Here is a 14,906-nt window from a genome sequence, read left to right as displayed (position 1 = left end):
ATGATAGAAAAAGCACCTCAGGAGCTTGTTTCTTTTTGGGCAACAACCTTATCTCTTGGTTCAGCAAGAAACAGAATTGTGTATCCTTATCTACAGCTGAAGCAGAGTACATAGCTGCTGGTAGCAGCTGCTCCCAGCTATTATGGATGAAACAAATGTTGCTGGAGTACAATGTGGTACAAGATGCTATGGCATTGTACTGTGACAATCTTAGTGCCATCAATATATCAAAAAACCCTATCCAACATAGCAGGACAAAGCATATTGATATTAGGCACCATTTTATTAGAGATCTTGTTGAAGAAGGAGTTGTGAAGCTCGAGCACATTGCCACTGAAGAACAACTAGCTGATATTTTCACTAAAGCTCTTGACGCAGTTCAATTTGAAAAATTGCGAGGCAAACTTGGAGTTTGCCTGTTTGAAGACTTGTAGCAATTACAGTTTGGAGAGCGTGCAGGTGATTTCAGTTTTCATTCATTGGTGCACGCAAAATTAGGAAGTAACTACCACAACTTCCTCCATTACACGCTAAAATCTCTCCAACTACTCCAATTCATTTTTTCGCATTACTCTCTCCCGTTCTCTCACTACAGCGATCATCCAACTTCTCGGTTCAATCTCCATTCTCAAAAACTTCATCCTATTATCAAAATCATCATGTCAAACTCTCCAATCACTTCGCCGACCAAGAACAACGAAGAACCACCACTAACACCTCCAATCGACCCACTCTCGCAACAAATCACCGTTGCTTATCCCTTACAAACCGTGTTTCCAGAAGAATCGACAACGAAGAAGGTCTCGTCAAGTAAGAAGGGGAGTCGAGCACGCAAATCAACTTCATCCCCTGCTACAACGAAGGTTTCGAATCAAAAGGGTAAGAAATCGAAATCTAAATCTGTTTCCAAATCTGTTCATACAATGCATGAACTATACATTAAGAACTTAGAAGAACCAAATGTTGATGCTAGTGCTGGAGCAACTGTAAATGAGAAAACAACCTCTCCGTTTGATTTAAAGTCTGTTCCCTTAGGTTTATCAAACCCTAGGTCTGCTGAGAATTTGGGGAAAAAGGATTTAGAGACCTCTGTTAGTGCTGATGATGATATTGGGGCTTATTCTAAAGCCAAATTTGACTCTGTGTTGGAATTAATTAAGAAATTTTCCACTGAGCAGGATGCTGCACATCATGCTACAGCATCTACAGTGCCTGTTGATTTTAATAGCTCTTTGGTGGCTGATTCTCCTGAAAGGAATGTTGGTCCTAACAACACTCCTAACAAGACTGTCCCTAATTCTACTGATCCTAATACTCCTATTATCCATCCTGTGTCTGATAATGTGATTGATAATACTTCTGATGCTGATCATTTGTCTAATGCTGCTGCTAATGATAATCCTGGTAATGGTCATCAAGTTGTAATTGATGTTGACAACTTCAATTCTAGTGGTGTCAGACAACCTCCTGCCTCTATGTCTAGGAGGTTAAGAAGTAGTGCTAGCAAAGAAAAAGATGTCTCTGGTACCCCTGCCAAGACTCCACAAAAGAAGGCTACTGCTGTTGGTCCTAAGAAGCAGTGGAGTAAGGTTATTGGACCCTCTGAGTCCAAGAAGAAAAGCCTGAAGAGAAAGGTTGTCTCCTCAAGTGATTCAGACTTTGAGGATGATGCTGCAGCACCTATTGCAGCATCCTCACAGAAGGCTGCTAAGAAAAAGAAGACTGTGGAAGATATTCCTCCTGTTCCTATTGATAATATATCCTTCCATCGTGTAGAAAATGCAGAAAGGTGGAAAATTGTAGTTAACAGAAGATTGGCTTTGGAAAGAAACTTGCATGAAGACTTTCTTGATTGTCAAGAGATTATGGACTTGATCAATAAGGCTGGGCTGCTGAAGACTGTGACTGGTCTTGGAAACTGTTATGAGAAATTGACCAGAGAATTCTTGGTCAATGTTACAGCTGACTGTGGTAATCCTCTGAGCTCTGAGTACTTGAAAGTTTTTGTTAGAGGAAGATGTGTGGACTTCTCTCCAGCCATCATCAATCAAAGTCTGGGAAGGAGTACTGATCCCTCACCTGAGTTAGAAGTATCTATGAAAAAGATCTGCAGCATTCTCACAGGTGGTGGTATGAAGACTTGGCCTAGGACTGGAAAGTTGCCTGCTGCAAAATTGACTGCCAAATATGCACTTCTCAACAAAATTGCAGCCTCTAACTGGGTCCCCACTACACATTCCAACAGTGTAGCTACAGGTCTGGCAAAATTTATATATGCTGTAGGTACTGGCACATGCTATGATTATGGCACTCATATTTTTCATGCTACAATTCTCCATGGCTCTTCTACTGCTGTAAAAATGCCTATAGCATTTCCCACTCTGATCTGTAGTATTGTTTTGTCTCAACATCCTGACATCTGCACTAACTCTGATGTGCCTGTCTCTAGACCTTCAGCTCTAACCATGGATTTTAGATTATTGGAAGGCAAACATGTTGCAGACATTGCTGCAGCATCTGCAAAGACACCAGCTGTAGGAATGACCAAGCAACAGATGATTGCTAATCTCAAGGAGGTTAGTAAAATGCTTGGTGAGAAGAAGGAGCTGGTAGATGGTGTAATCCAAGCCCTAGAGTTTGCTCAGCCACAGGCTAATGAGGATGGAGTCGGTCCCTCTCATGATGCTTCTCATGATGATGATCTTGCAGGTGGTGATACTGTAGAAGAGGAGATGGCCTCTGATGAAAGCCCCTCCATATGAGCTGCCTATTTTCTTTTGGCTGTTTTGTTTTTGTCTTTATCTGGATTTTATTTTTGAAGGCTTAGGCCTCTTGGGTTGTAATATGTACTATGTGATCCCCTATCTTCTGACTTCTGTGACTTGGTACTCTATGGATCTTTGCTTTGATCCTATTCTATGACACTGACTTTATTTGTCAGAATTTATGGCTAAAAAGGGGGAGTAAAAGTGTTTGTGTGCATGATGTGATGAAGAATGCTATAGCATCTAGTATAGCATGTTATATGTGATATGCATGTTTTGAGGGGGAGTGAATGTTTATGCATAAATTGAGGGGGAGTAGGTAGAATTTATTTTTCTACTACTTTTAATATGCATGCTTATATAGGAATTTATTTTTCCTATTCTCTGTGGCGTTGCTTAAATTTTAAGGAGTTTATTTCTCCGATCTTGAATCTACTATGTGAGAGTTTATTTCTCTCTATCTGTACTTTGAGGCTAAGATGTGTTATGTTCCGCTGTTGCATGCCTCTGATGCTTACATGCTAGCTACCTTTTCATCTGATGAAATTTTACTTTCTTTCCTAGTTGTGTGCTCATGTTGACTTGAAGGAAAGTTTAAATAGCCTAGCATTGTTCTACTTTCTTTCCTAGTTGTGTGTTTATGTTGACTCGAAGGAAAGTCTAGACAGTATCTCTCCATGCACTGGGCCAAAGTTGTTTTAGCCAAAATTTGCCAAAGGGGGAGATTGTTGGGTTTTGTGTTTGGCTACATTTTGTAAAATCCAACTTTGCCAGATGCTGGACAAAGATGCTGCAGCATCCTCGTACAGCATCCTGATGCTCTGTTTTAAGTGCAGAATTTTTTCTGTCAATCTCGTTCAAGATTTGCTTCAAATATTAATTCCAGCACGTGTGTATATGCAAGACGAGACTTACTGCACAAGAATTGTCCAAGTCGGCCTAAGGAAAGTTATTAAAAACAAAAATATAATTATATTATATTTTTGTTCGTTTTTTTTTGTTTGGTACAACACAAAACATATTTTCAATTTTAATCTAGGTTTGGCCGCAGCTGCTGCAAGGGTTTTTGTCTGCAAACCTAACTTGGACATCAAGACATTGAAGACTATAAATATGTGAAGCCTCAAGCTATTTTTTTTTATGTATTTTCTAAACCGTGTATTACTAAAGCGTGAGTTTTTTTAAGGTTTAGTGTGTCCTTTTTGTGAGCCTTTCTTGTGTCGTTTTTGATGCAAGTTTAGGACTGTGTTTGGGTTGTTTATTGTAAGCTGCTCCTAAGCTTTTAAGCACGGAGTTAGTTTGTGTGATTCACTCATAAGCTTTTAAGCAAGAGTGTGGTCTAGTTTCTAGGAGAGTGTCTCCATCTTGATCGTTATTATTAACAGCAACATGGTATGTGTTGTTAGAGGGAATTTGGGACGGGGTCTCATTATCTAAGAGGTTCTTAGGTAGGATTGCACGGGTAGTGTCTAGGTGATAAGTCAAGTACCGGGTGTTGGTCGAGGGCTTTGAACTAGAGCTATTATAGTGGATTCATTCCTGGATTGGTATCCCCCAGAGTAGGTGACGTTGCACTGAACTGGGTTAACAATTATCTGCGTTATTTATTGTTCTGCAATTTATTTATTTATTTACTGTGTTCTGCGACTGTCTTGCTGCAACGTGTGCTATAGCATCTTGTGCAGCATTGTGTTCACTGCGTGCCAGATTTCAACAAATCATTCAATTTAGCCATAAATTAATACAGGAAAATATATAAAAAAAGAAAAATATGAAATAAAATTTAATTCATACCACTCTTGTATCAACAACAGTCTCAAAACTTTTGCTAAGTATCTTCTTTATTCCACTTCTTGTTAATCTACAAAGATTCAAAATCAAATATCAATAAACCTTACCATAACAAAATATCAACAACACTATTAAACATATGCTCAAATCTAACCATTAACTACAGAACAAACTATTCATATTCGTCGAAACAAAAACCTACTTAAAAACTAACTAAAAAAATTAAATAAAATATCAATAACACTCTCAAACATATACTCAAATTTAACAATTAGTTATAAACAAACAAAAATAAACTATTTATGTTTTATAAAAAAATAAAAAAAAACTACTTAAAAACTAACCACAAACATAAAAAAAAAAAAAAATCAACAAAACCATCAAACATAGACTAAAATCTAATCATTAATTACAAATCAACGAAAATAAATTATGTCCAAACAAAAAACTACTAAAACAGATAACATGCAGAAAGTAAAATGCTAGCAAGAAACTGAGATAATATTTCACCAACAATAAAAACAAAACTCGAACTTATACAATGAACAACTAATAAACTATACAACGAAACAAAAAATCATCAGAAAAGCTTTAAGAAATCGCAACAAACCTCTTATTCGAAGAATCCATTGATGAAATCAAATCTTCTGCAAGGAGATACGCTATGAAACGATACACAGAATATATACCAGGAGACACGCTATGAAATCAGATCTTCTGCAAGGAGAAAACGATTCGCAGAAAAGATACACTGAGAGACGATTCGAAGGAAAGATACGTGAGGAGACATTTGGAGAAATGATACAGATAGTGACCTTTACTTTCCCTTTATGGTATAAACATAATAATAACAAATGAATTTAATTTAAAATAAAAAAAAATGTTTATTGTTATTTATTTAACATACAATAATGTAATGGGCTACTAATGTTGAACAAAACAAAGAAACTTAAACCCACAAGAAGCCCAAACAAAAAAAAAGTAAAGTATTCCCTCGTGTGATTTTCAATAAAGAAGAAAATAATTTTTTAAAAAATAACTAACAAAAAAAAAATCTAAAAATTGAATAAAATAAAAGATAAATAAACTATGTTAATTGATCAAAAAAGATATTAATATAAAAAAAATAATTTTTAATTAAGTTTTTAATCATAAGATCACAGCTTTACGATAAATATTATTTAAATTATATATCAGTTAACCCACTTGGGGTTGGTCGAGTGGTGTTGCCTTAGACCCTTGAAATATGCTCCTCTCAAGGTCTCATCTTTGATTCTCACTGGTACCAATTTCGATAGGCTAAGTCGATACAGAGCAAAAAAAACTCTGGTTTTAAATAGGGACCCCGCAACTGGGCGTTGAGATTGGTCCACATGGATTAGTCGGTCATAAAACAAAAAAAAAAACTTTGACTTTAAATAGAGACCCCGAAAGTAGGCGATGAGATTGGTCCCCTTGGATTAGTTGGTCTACTTTGTAACAATAAAGAAGAAGCTTGTTGTTAAAAAATGGAGAAACTATATTTTAGTCAAAGACTAATTATTTATTTTATTTATTTTATGAAAAACAAAACTAATGTTGTCTAATAAAAATATGCAAAGATTCACTATATTTAAATATTAAGTTGTATCAATACCAAAAAAATAAAAATATTAAGTTGTATCAAGAAGAAATATGCTCAAATTCAATTCTACGAAAATCAATTTTTCCTATTGCAAACCACACCCAAACTTAGACAACTGACCTTTGCATTATCTACCAAACCAACTGTCGATCTACTATTGTAGTATACTTACACCAGTACGAAGTATATTTGTTTAACCCTGTTTTCTCAGAACACAGAAGAAACCGATCAAAAGGGATATTTAGTAAAAAAAAAATTATTCTTAAGTCTAATTTCGAATAAACCAACAAATAAAATTGATATAGGCAAAGCATTAGTGCCATTACATATTCAATATTATTATTTGGCAATTTTGTGCCATTTTTCTAATAATATTTATATGTCACACTTATGGTTGACATTAAAATAAATTTTATAATTAAAAAAAACACTCAGCCATTTATAAATTAGAAGAATTTATAATCGTAAAATCATAATAAATAAATAATAACAAATATAATAACTAACATTCAATGTAATATTTGAAATGAACAAAACAAAATAACCTTTTAACAGGATATTTTATCTTCGAATTTTATTTTTTATCTCCTAAGATCATACCTTGCTAAGTATGTGTTTGGTTCATAGGATTTTGGAAGAATTCAATTTGAAAGAATTGATCTTGGTTAATGTTTGAAACCATACCGTGAAAGCATACAGAATTGATCCTATCCTCACTTTAAACGTGAGTCCAAGGTTGAAAAATGCTCATCCAAACAAACACTAATTATTCTTGCTTAACAATAACAATAAATTACAAAACACAAATTCCGTGAATACAAAATGAATACCATTAATGTCTATAATTCAGAAAATTTACAAAAATATTCTCAAAATTTCAAACATTAACTTTGAAAGCATAAACAACATTACTTTGATTGTACACACTAAACTTGAAACACAGAATATCTCCAACTATAAATTCACTGGTAAAACAAAAACTATCCCAGCCTATTCCAATTGAGGTAGTCTTGAAAGGTTTGTCAGTAAAAGCAATATCAAAAGTATCAATAGTGCCATTATCACAGCATACTATAAGATACTTGAAATTTGAGAACCTGATGTATTCTTCAAATGTATCAAATATAGTCTACAAAAATAATATAATTCATCAGAAAACAACTAACATAAGAAAATCCTACAAAATAGAAAAAGGAATAAGCTGGAAACATACCAGAAAGGGTTTACTAATATTATCATTGGTTAACTGAACATAAAATTCCACTGTATAACCAAACCTAACAAAACGACTATGATACATAGGAATCTGACAGGAACAATCCAAACTTTTGCTGCACATCAAACCAAACACACTGTTACCATAATACAGAAAATCAAATTCCTGATTTATATCAAAACCAAAGACATCTTTCATTTCTCTCCAGCCATAAGTAAGAAGAGGACGAATAAAACTATGATTAAATGTGAGAGAATGCATTTTATCCTTGTAATCAATAACAATCCAAGTTTCAAAGAGTTCGGTACCAAACTCCTTGACAAAGTAAGGATCAACTTCACCATACATCTACATCAAGGAATAAAAAAAAACAAAACACTTATCAAAATAATCACAAATATAAGACATTTAGAAATTAAACTGAAAAACTTAAAAAGAAACATACCATATTCTTCAAATATATAAGGGTGAAAGAAGCCTTGGGAATTAATTGAAGATATTGACTATAGAGACTCATTGTGTTAAGTTTTCACTCGAGATATTGAAAAAACTTAAGAAAATATAGATGATATTCAATGTAAGCTATGAAGAGATAACAACAACTATGAAAACTTATTATAACTCTATTCTTTATATAGATCAAAACACAAATAAATCCAATAACAAATTGAAAATATTTAACAAATAAAAACAATTTCAAATACTCTGACATGCAGCATAAATTAAATATGACAGAGTTACAACACTTTGTAGCCGAAAAACAACCATGAATGATTGATTGGAATAAAGCTAAGGCAAAAACAATTATAAAAACAGCAAAAACATTTAAAAAACTTTATTGAAAATACTGTAGCTTTGACAAAAGAGGAAATAAGAAGCTTATTGGCACTAAAATTTCACTTCCCTAGGCAAATTTTACTATTATACCTGAGAAGCAATAAATTAGAGAGTTTGGTGGCCCCATTTTCCCTTCATACATCACCTCAAGAAGACAACAAAAACTAACAAAAAAATACAAAATAGCTGGAAATATATAACACTTGCATCTATCCAATCCATCAATTCTCAATTTTACTATAAAAAAAAACACTTAATATAACAATAAAATCAAAAATTAAAAACGATATTAATAACCTAATTAGTACAACAATAAAAAATTCACATAAAAAAAAACACGATGTACTTATAAAAGGAAAAACCCAATCAAACAATAAACATTTTACCTGCTATGTAATTTTAAAACCAAAATCAGATCTTCCGAAAGACTTCTTCGTACACAATGTTGACTGTAGTATTTGACGAATCACCGGAATCATCCAAAGCTAAAATTTTGAGACCTTTTCTACTTTTAACACGAGAAACAGCCACATATAACTGACCGTGACTAAATACGGGCCTAGGCAAATAAAGTCCAACATGCGATAAAGTTTGTCCTTGGCTTTTATTTATTGTCATCGCAAAACACAAAGATAGAGGAAATTGACGCCTCTGAAAAGAGATAGAAACATTCGAATCAGACGGAGATAAATTCAACCGAGGGATAAAAACTCTTTCTCCGTGATGGGAACCATTGACAATATCAGCCCCAATGAATCTTTTTCCAAGATCGGTAACTATCAATCTAGTTCCATTGCATAAACCAGAAGACACATCTATATTTCTAAGCAACATAACAGGAACACCTAACTTAAACCGTAACTTATGATTAGGCAACCCAGAACATTTAATACCATTTAAAAACTCCGTAGTAATCCATCTCTGATCAATACCAACATCTTCATCACACTTACAAAGAGAATCACAACTAAGATATTCTCTCTCTTCATTCGGCAACAAAGACATAACATAGTCATTAACATCTTCAACCAAATGAAGTGTCGGAGCTAAAATAGCACGATCTTGGAAAAATGTGTAATCACCAATATTATGAAGTAAATCAGGATAAGTTGCTTCAACAATGTCACCAATATGATTCCCAGAACTTTTAACACGAAGATCTTCAGGTATTTCAATTACAGCCTCACCATCACATGATTCACCCAATTTACCATCACCGATATCCAAAATCCACTTAGCAAACTCCCTCACACACCTATTATATTCACTATTAGTGGAAAATTGTAACCTCATATTCTGCGTTAATTTCAATACTGAGCACCTATTCCACAATGGTGATGAATTAATCGTGGCATGAACAACATCAGCTCTGCCACCCTTTGGTACCACAGGAAGTATTTGCCTAAAATCACCACCCAAAACAATAGTTTTGCCCCCAAATGGAAGTTTTGAAGAACCCTCAACAATTTTATTCATTATATCACGCATACATCTTTCAAAAGCTTCAAAAGCAAGCCTATTAATCATCGGAGCTTCATCCCAAATAATTAAACATGCCATTGCTAGAAGTTGTTCCTTCTTACCCTTTTTATCAAGTCGACAAACTGCCTCTTCAGTTAAAACTAAAGGAATTCCAAACTGTGAATGAGCAGTTCTTCCACCAGGAAGTAGTAGCGAAGCAATACCACTCGATGCTACATTTAAAACTATTTTACCTTCTGATCTAAATCGAAAAGACAATGCATTCCACAAATATGTTTTTCCAGATCCACCAAAACCATCAATAAAAAACATTCGCCCCAAATTATTTGTGACAGCATCAACAACTTCATGATATGCCAACAATTGCTCCTTGTTCAAAGTCCTAAACAATTCTTCATGTTTGATATACATTTCACCAGAATCATATGACAACTCATTAGCAATGAAAAGATTATCAAACGGATCAATATCTTCGGTATTTATCTTTGGCATAAACTCATAATCATTCAAACATTTTCCATTTGCTCTAAGAATCTTGTCAATTTCAACTAAACATAACCTTTTCAACTCCTCTGGAGAAATAATCAAATCTAAACAATATAATAATAAAGTTAAATTATATAGAATAGAACTAATATTAAAGCTACAAACATTAGTCAATATACAAATTAAAATTTTGGACACTACGAACCTGGATCATGAAGCAGTCGCCGTTTAGAATATAAAATACCATCCGCTAAAATTTCCCATTTTTTTTCCCAAACATTCAAAGGATCGCTCATAGATGAACCTAACAATAGAATGGCAAATATATTTCTGAGATAGTAACCAGAACCATGAAAATAAATATCATCTATAGTTTCAAAAAATTCACCATCATCAGCAAGCAAACCTAATTCCCCACAAGCTTCACGATAGGAATTAAATATTTTCCCATCAACTGTTCGAATATCTTCAAAACTGGTACAACCAACTTGAACATTCAATAACAATCTCATGTAAAATAATTCCCGATTGCTGAATGGAATAAAAGTCAACCTACCAACTGATTGACCTCTTTTTCGTCGCCGCCAACAACGCTTATCAGAGTCGTACAAAAAGAGAGTTGGAAATTTAATATACGTCAAAGTGCGGGCTAGTGCGTATCTTTTGTTTGCTTCCATCCATGCAAGAAACATAGTTTTTTTTTTCTTATTTCTAGCCAAAACAGATGCCAAATTTGAATTTTCCCTGAACATTATCCTTTGTTCATGGCGAAGATGAAAAGTCAACCGCATTACTGGAGGCCATCTATGATGAGTCTCAAAACCAAATATCCTCCAGATGGACTCACAAGGAGATAAATATCTACAGTCATAAAACTGTTTAATTTCATCAACATGTTCTTCACCATCCTTTTCAAGAGAAGCAGTGACTCTATCAACTCCTTTAGTTATATATTTGAACAGATACTTGATACAATTTGACTTGTTGCAAATTTCTATGTTAACATGAGATTGATACTTCATAATCAATGATGCATTATAGGGGACAACACTCCTATTATCTAAATTAACTTCTTTCTTTAAAACAGTCACTCCTAAATCCCGACGTCGGTAAACAGGATATCCACTTTGATCAAAATTTGTCCTATTTACAAACTTCTTTGGATAGAATTTTGAACATTTTTTATCTTTTATGCAAGGAGAATATATTCCATCAATACCACAAGGACCATGGATCATAAATTTGCACACAGTATCATATAACTTGGGAAAATTAACCGGATCAGGCAACTCGGCAGATATAACAGAATTAATTGAATCGGGGGACTCAAGTCTGTTACTTTGATGAAGCCATAACAATATATGTGCATGAGGCAATCCTCGCTTTTGAAACTCGATAGTATATACACCTACACAAAAACAAAAAATATAAAAATCATATATATAAAATAAATATAATATCTTATACAAAAAAATTTAAAACTTACTGCCAATAACTCTTCCAAAAAAATGACCCTTTCTAAAATCATTCATCATCTCTTTCAATTTGAGATGGAAAACACGGCAAGTGATATCGGGACGAAAAGGAGCATAGTTCTTAGATTTTGATAAGTGTCGTTGGATTTCATCCCACTTTGGATTACAGGTCACAGTTAGAAACAAATCTGGATAACCAAACTTTTTACAAAGCGCCATTGCATCTTGACAATTATTAAACATATATCTCCTACCACCAACAAAAGAAGCAGGAATAACCACTCGAGTTCCAATAGAAGATCCATCGATATCACCCCTTTCAACAGCTTCCTCAACACATGCAAGAAAATCAGCTCGAATCTGTGACTGATTTTTTCTAATAAATGACAAACGCTGGCTTTCAATCATAGAATACAAATCAACAACAAATTGTTGGAAGAGACGCCTACTATTAAATAAAACTGCATCTTCAGCAGCTCTTTCTTGCAATCTAAAAGCAATAAACTCCCTTAAAGTAACGCGAATTCTTTTCTTCAAACCTCGACTTATTGAAACTTGTTTACGCTTCAACTTCTCATCATATTGATCTTCACCATGAGGAAAGAGCAAAGGATATTGCAACGGTATGTACTTCGGATGAGTCTCATGAATTCTTTTCAGCCTACCATCTTGCTTTCGAACAACGATGTCTCTTCCATCTTCAGTGCTATCAAAATCCCCAACGATCAGAGCAGCAACTTCACTGATAAGAGGAACATTATATGTTCTAGGATCAAAGTTACGATTTCGAAAAAGTCTTAAATTTACCGAAACATTCTGGTTGACCCGACAAAAATCTCGAACCATTCTAAAACTTTGAACTAATTTATTATGTTCATCCATAACTTTTATCAAATCTTCAACCAATGATGCATCCAACTGACCCTTCGAAGTTTCACCACTATATTAACAAATAAAACATACACTTTAAATTAAAAAAATAAAATTTCTATAAGAAAATAAAAAATGTAAAAATTTAAAAAAAATTCAACAACATACCTAAAATGTGATAAACGATTTTGAACTTCATTTTCGGTATCATATATATAAAGTTGAGCAAATTTTGGGCGATCACCTTCATTTGGTATCAAACTACCAATTCTATGATAATTTTGTCCAGAAATAACAAAATTCGGAGGACCTCTACCATCATTTCCAATAGTTTGAACTTGCCCACCAAACGAAGTAAAAGAAAACATGTTATTATAACACCTTAGATTTGAGATGAAATTAGAAGACCTAGAATCAACACCAGAAAAAAGATTCCTAATAAGGCTTGGAGGCTCAACCATTCCAGCCAAAACGATATTTCCTTTCATACAACAAAGAGAAATTTCAGGAGGATTTAAATCAGAATTCTTCCCCACCGTTTCCCCCTTCCAAACCATAGCAGCACATTTTCGACAACAAACATTCATATCACCTATATCTTTATATTCTGTGAAAAAATACCAAAAAACTTATATACAATTTAACAAAAATAGATATTACAATAGTATCTAAAAAATTAAGACATAAAAGATAATGAATCATACCAAGCAATTCTGCAATCCCAAAAATACAATCATTCGATAATTGTATATCAGCAACAATCAGGTCATCAAATTCAACATTCATATTTTTTTCAGAAGATGACTCATTCGATCTCTTTGATTTAGATCTACTTTTCTTTCTAGAAAACACTGCATAAATAAACAACAAAAAAAATAAAACAAAAACATAACATATCTCTAACAATACAAACAACATAAAAACGTGTTGAAAGAAAATTACATCCACGTCGAATCAAAGGTTTCTGACGACAAACACGAACACTTAATCTTTTCAATTTTAACTTCTTCATTCGTTCTTGGCGTCTCCTTCTAAAGGTAATTTCCTTAGCTGAATTACCTTTAAAAGCTAACAAACAATATCAACAAACAAAAACATTAAAAAGCTCCTTATAGGAAAAACCAAAAATATATAAATGCCAGTATTCACACTAAAAGATTAAAGACCTGCATCTCCAGCAAAACACAAAACATTATTATTTTCTCCAGGAAACTGCATAGGCACCTGAGTATTACCTTGATATTTATAAAAAACAACACTAATCAACAAACAATACAGATTAAATTATTCAAATAGTTATCATCCAACATTTCAATTATAAGTACATAACATAAAAACTTCAGTAATCACAGATAACAATAAATTGAACTTACCAAAAGTATTAGAATAACACAAAGCATCATAACGATTAGTTTTTCTTTTGAAATCCAACTTGTCTTTCCTATCTTTACGTCTGAGTTTAGCAACTACCTCCCGATTCCCTTCATAAGATTCAACAATTAACCGATAACATATTCCCAAAAATACAATTAAATAAATAAGATAATATCAATAATAAAAAAACAACAAATCAAAGCAGATGCTAACCTTTATTAGACAACAAAAGTGAATTATAATGCTCGATGTCATTTCTTCTCAAATCTAACCTCTCCCTTCTACGTTTACGACAAATTTTAGCTATTCTTTCTCGATCCACTTCTTTAGGATTATTCAAATTCATCGGAACAACAATTGGACGAAACCAAAAGCAAAATTAACTTCAATCCAAAATGATACGATTTCAATTTGATAACAAAAAAGACGTAAATTACCAATTATTTGAAAAAGGAAAAAAAAAACAAAATATAATAATAAATATAAGGGTTGACCCATAGAAACAAAATTTTACTCCCGGTCCTTCTTTTTCTTATAATTAATACTCTAAAAAAACATAGGGTACTTTCTATAAATAAGTTAATAAGTTAATTAAACAAAAAATAATTAAATAAACGTATACAAAAATAAATCTAAATTTATCGAAATATCAAATACAAACAACCATATTAAATATGTTTTGTTGACCTGACTAATTATTTTAAAATATTCATTATAAAAAAGATTAAAAGGATATTAAAAATAGAATAAAAAATCACATAAAATAAATGTAAAAAAATACAATAATTAATAAATTATACTATTATTGAATGATACAAAAAAACTTATCACTAAAAAACTAAAAAATACCAAAAACAAAATGCCTAAGTAAAGTTACGAACAGCTAAAGCGAAACAATGTCTTGACAGGAAAAGCCTAACCTACAATTTTTTTTCAGGACTAAGCATAGCATACAACCTATTAAATACAATTTTTTTTACTCTGAT

The 14,906-nt window shown here is 33.0% G+C and overlaps 2 protein-coding genes across 2 annotated transcripts; one reads left to right on the top strand and one right to left on the bottom strand.

Moving 5' to 3' along the window:
- Nucleotides 1–659: 659 nt before the first annotated feature.
- Nucleotides 660–2,762, top strand: LOC123893734. Its single transcript, XM_045943533.1, has one exon. It carries the CDS (start codon nucleotides 660–662, stop codon nucleotides 2,760–2,762), a length of 2,103 nt encoding a protein of 700 aa, XP_045799489.1.
- A 5,882-nt stretch (nucleotides 2,763–8,644) lies between these two features.
- Nucleotides 8,645–14,266, bottom strand: LOC123893731. The gene is made up of 9 exons (XM_045943531.1): nucleotides 14,134–14,266; nucleotides 13,920–14,027; nucleotides 13,713–13,781; nucleotides 13,489–13,614; nucleotides 13,251–13,397; nucleotides 12,715–13,153; nucleotides 11,688–12,616; nucleotides 10,407–11,609; nucleotides 8,645–10,305 (listed from the first exon to the last, which is right to left on the bottom strand). The coding sequence occupies exons 1-9, from the start codon at nucleotides 14,264–14,266 to the stop codon at nucleotides 8,645–8,647; spliced, it is 4,815 nt and encodes a 1,604-aa protein (XP_045799487.1).
- Nucleotides 14,267–14,906: the final 640 nt, after the last annotated feature.

The sequence above is a fragment of the Trifolium pratense genome, linkage group LG7 (assembly GCF_020283565.1).
Source record: "Trifolium pratense cultivar HEN17-A07 linkage group LG7, ARS_RC_1.1, whole genome shotgun sequence".
NCBI classification, from domain to species: Eukaryota; Viridiplantae; Streptophyta; class Magnoliopsida; order Fabales; family Fabaceae; genus Trifolium; species Trifolium pratense.
The sequence above is the reverse complement of the archived record's forward strand: the minus strand, read 5'-3'. Positions and strand labels throughout refer to the sequence as shown.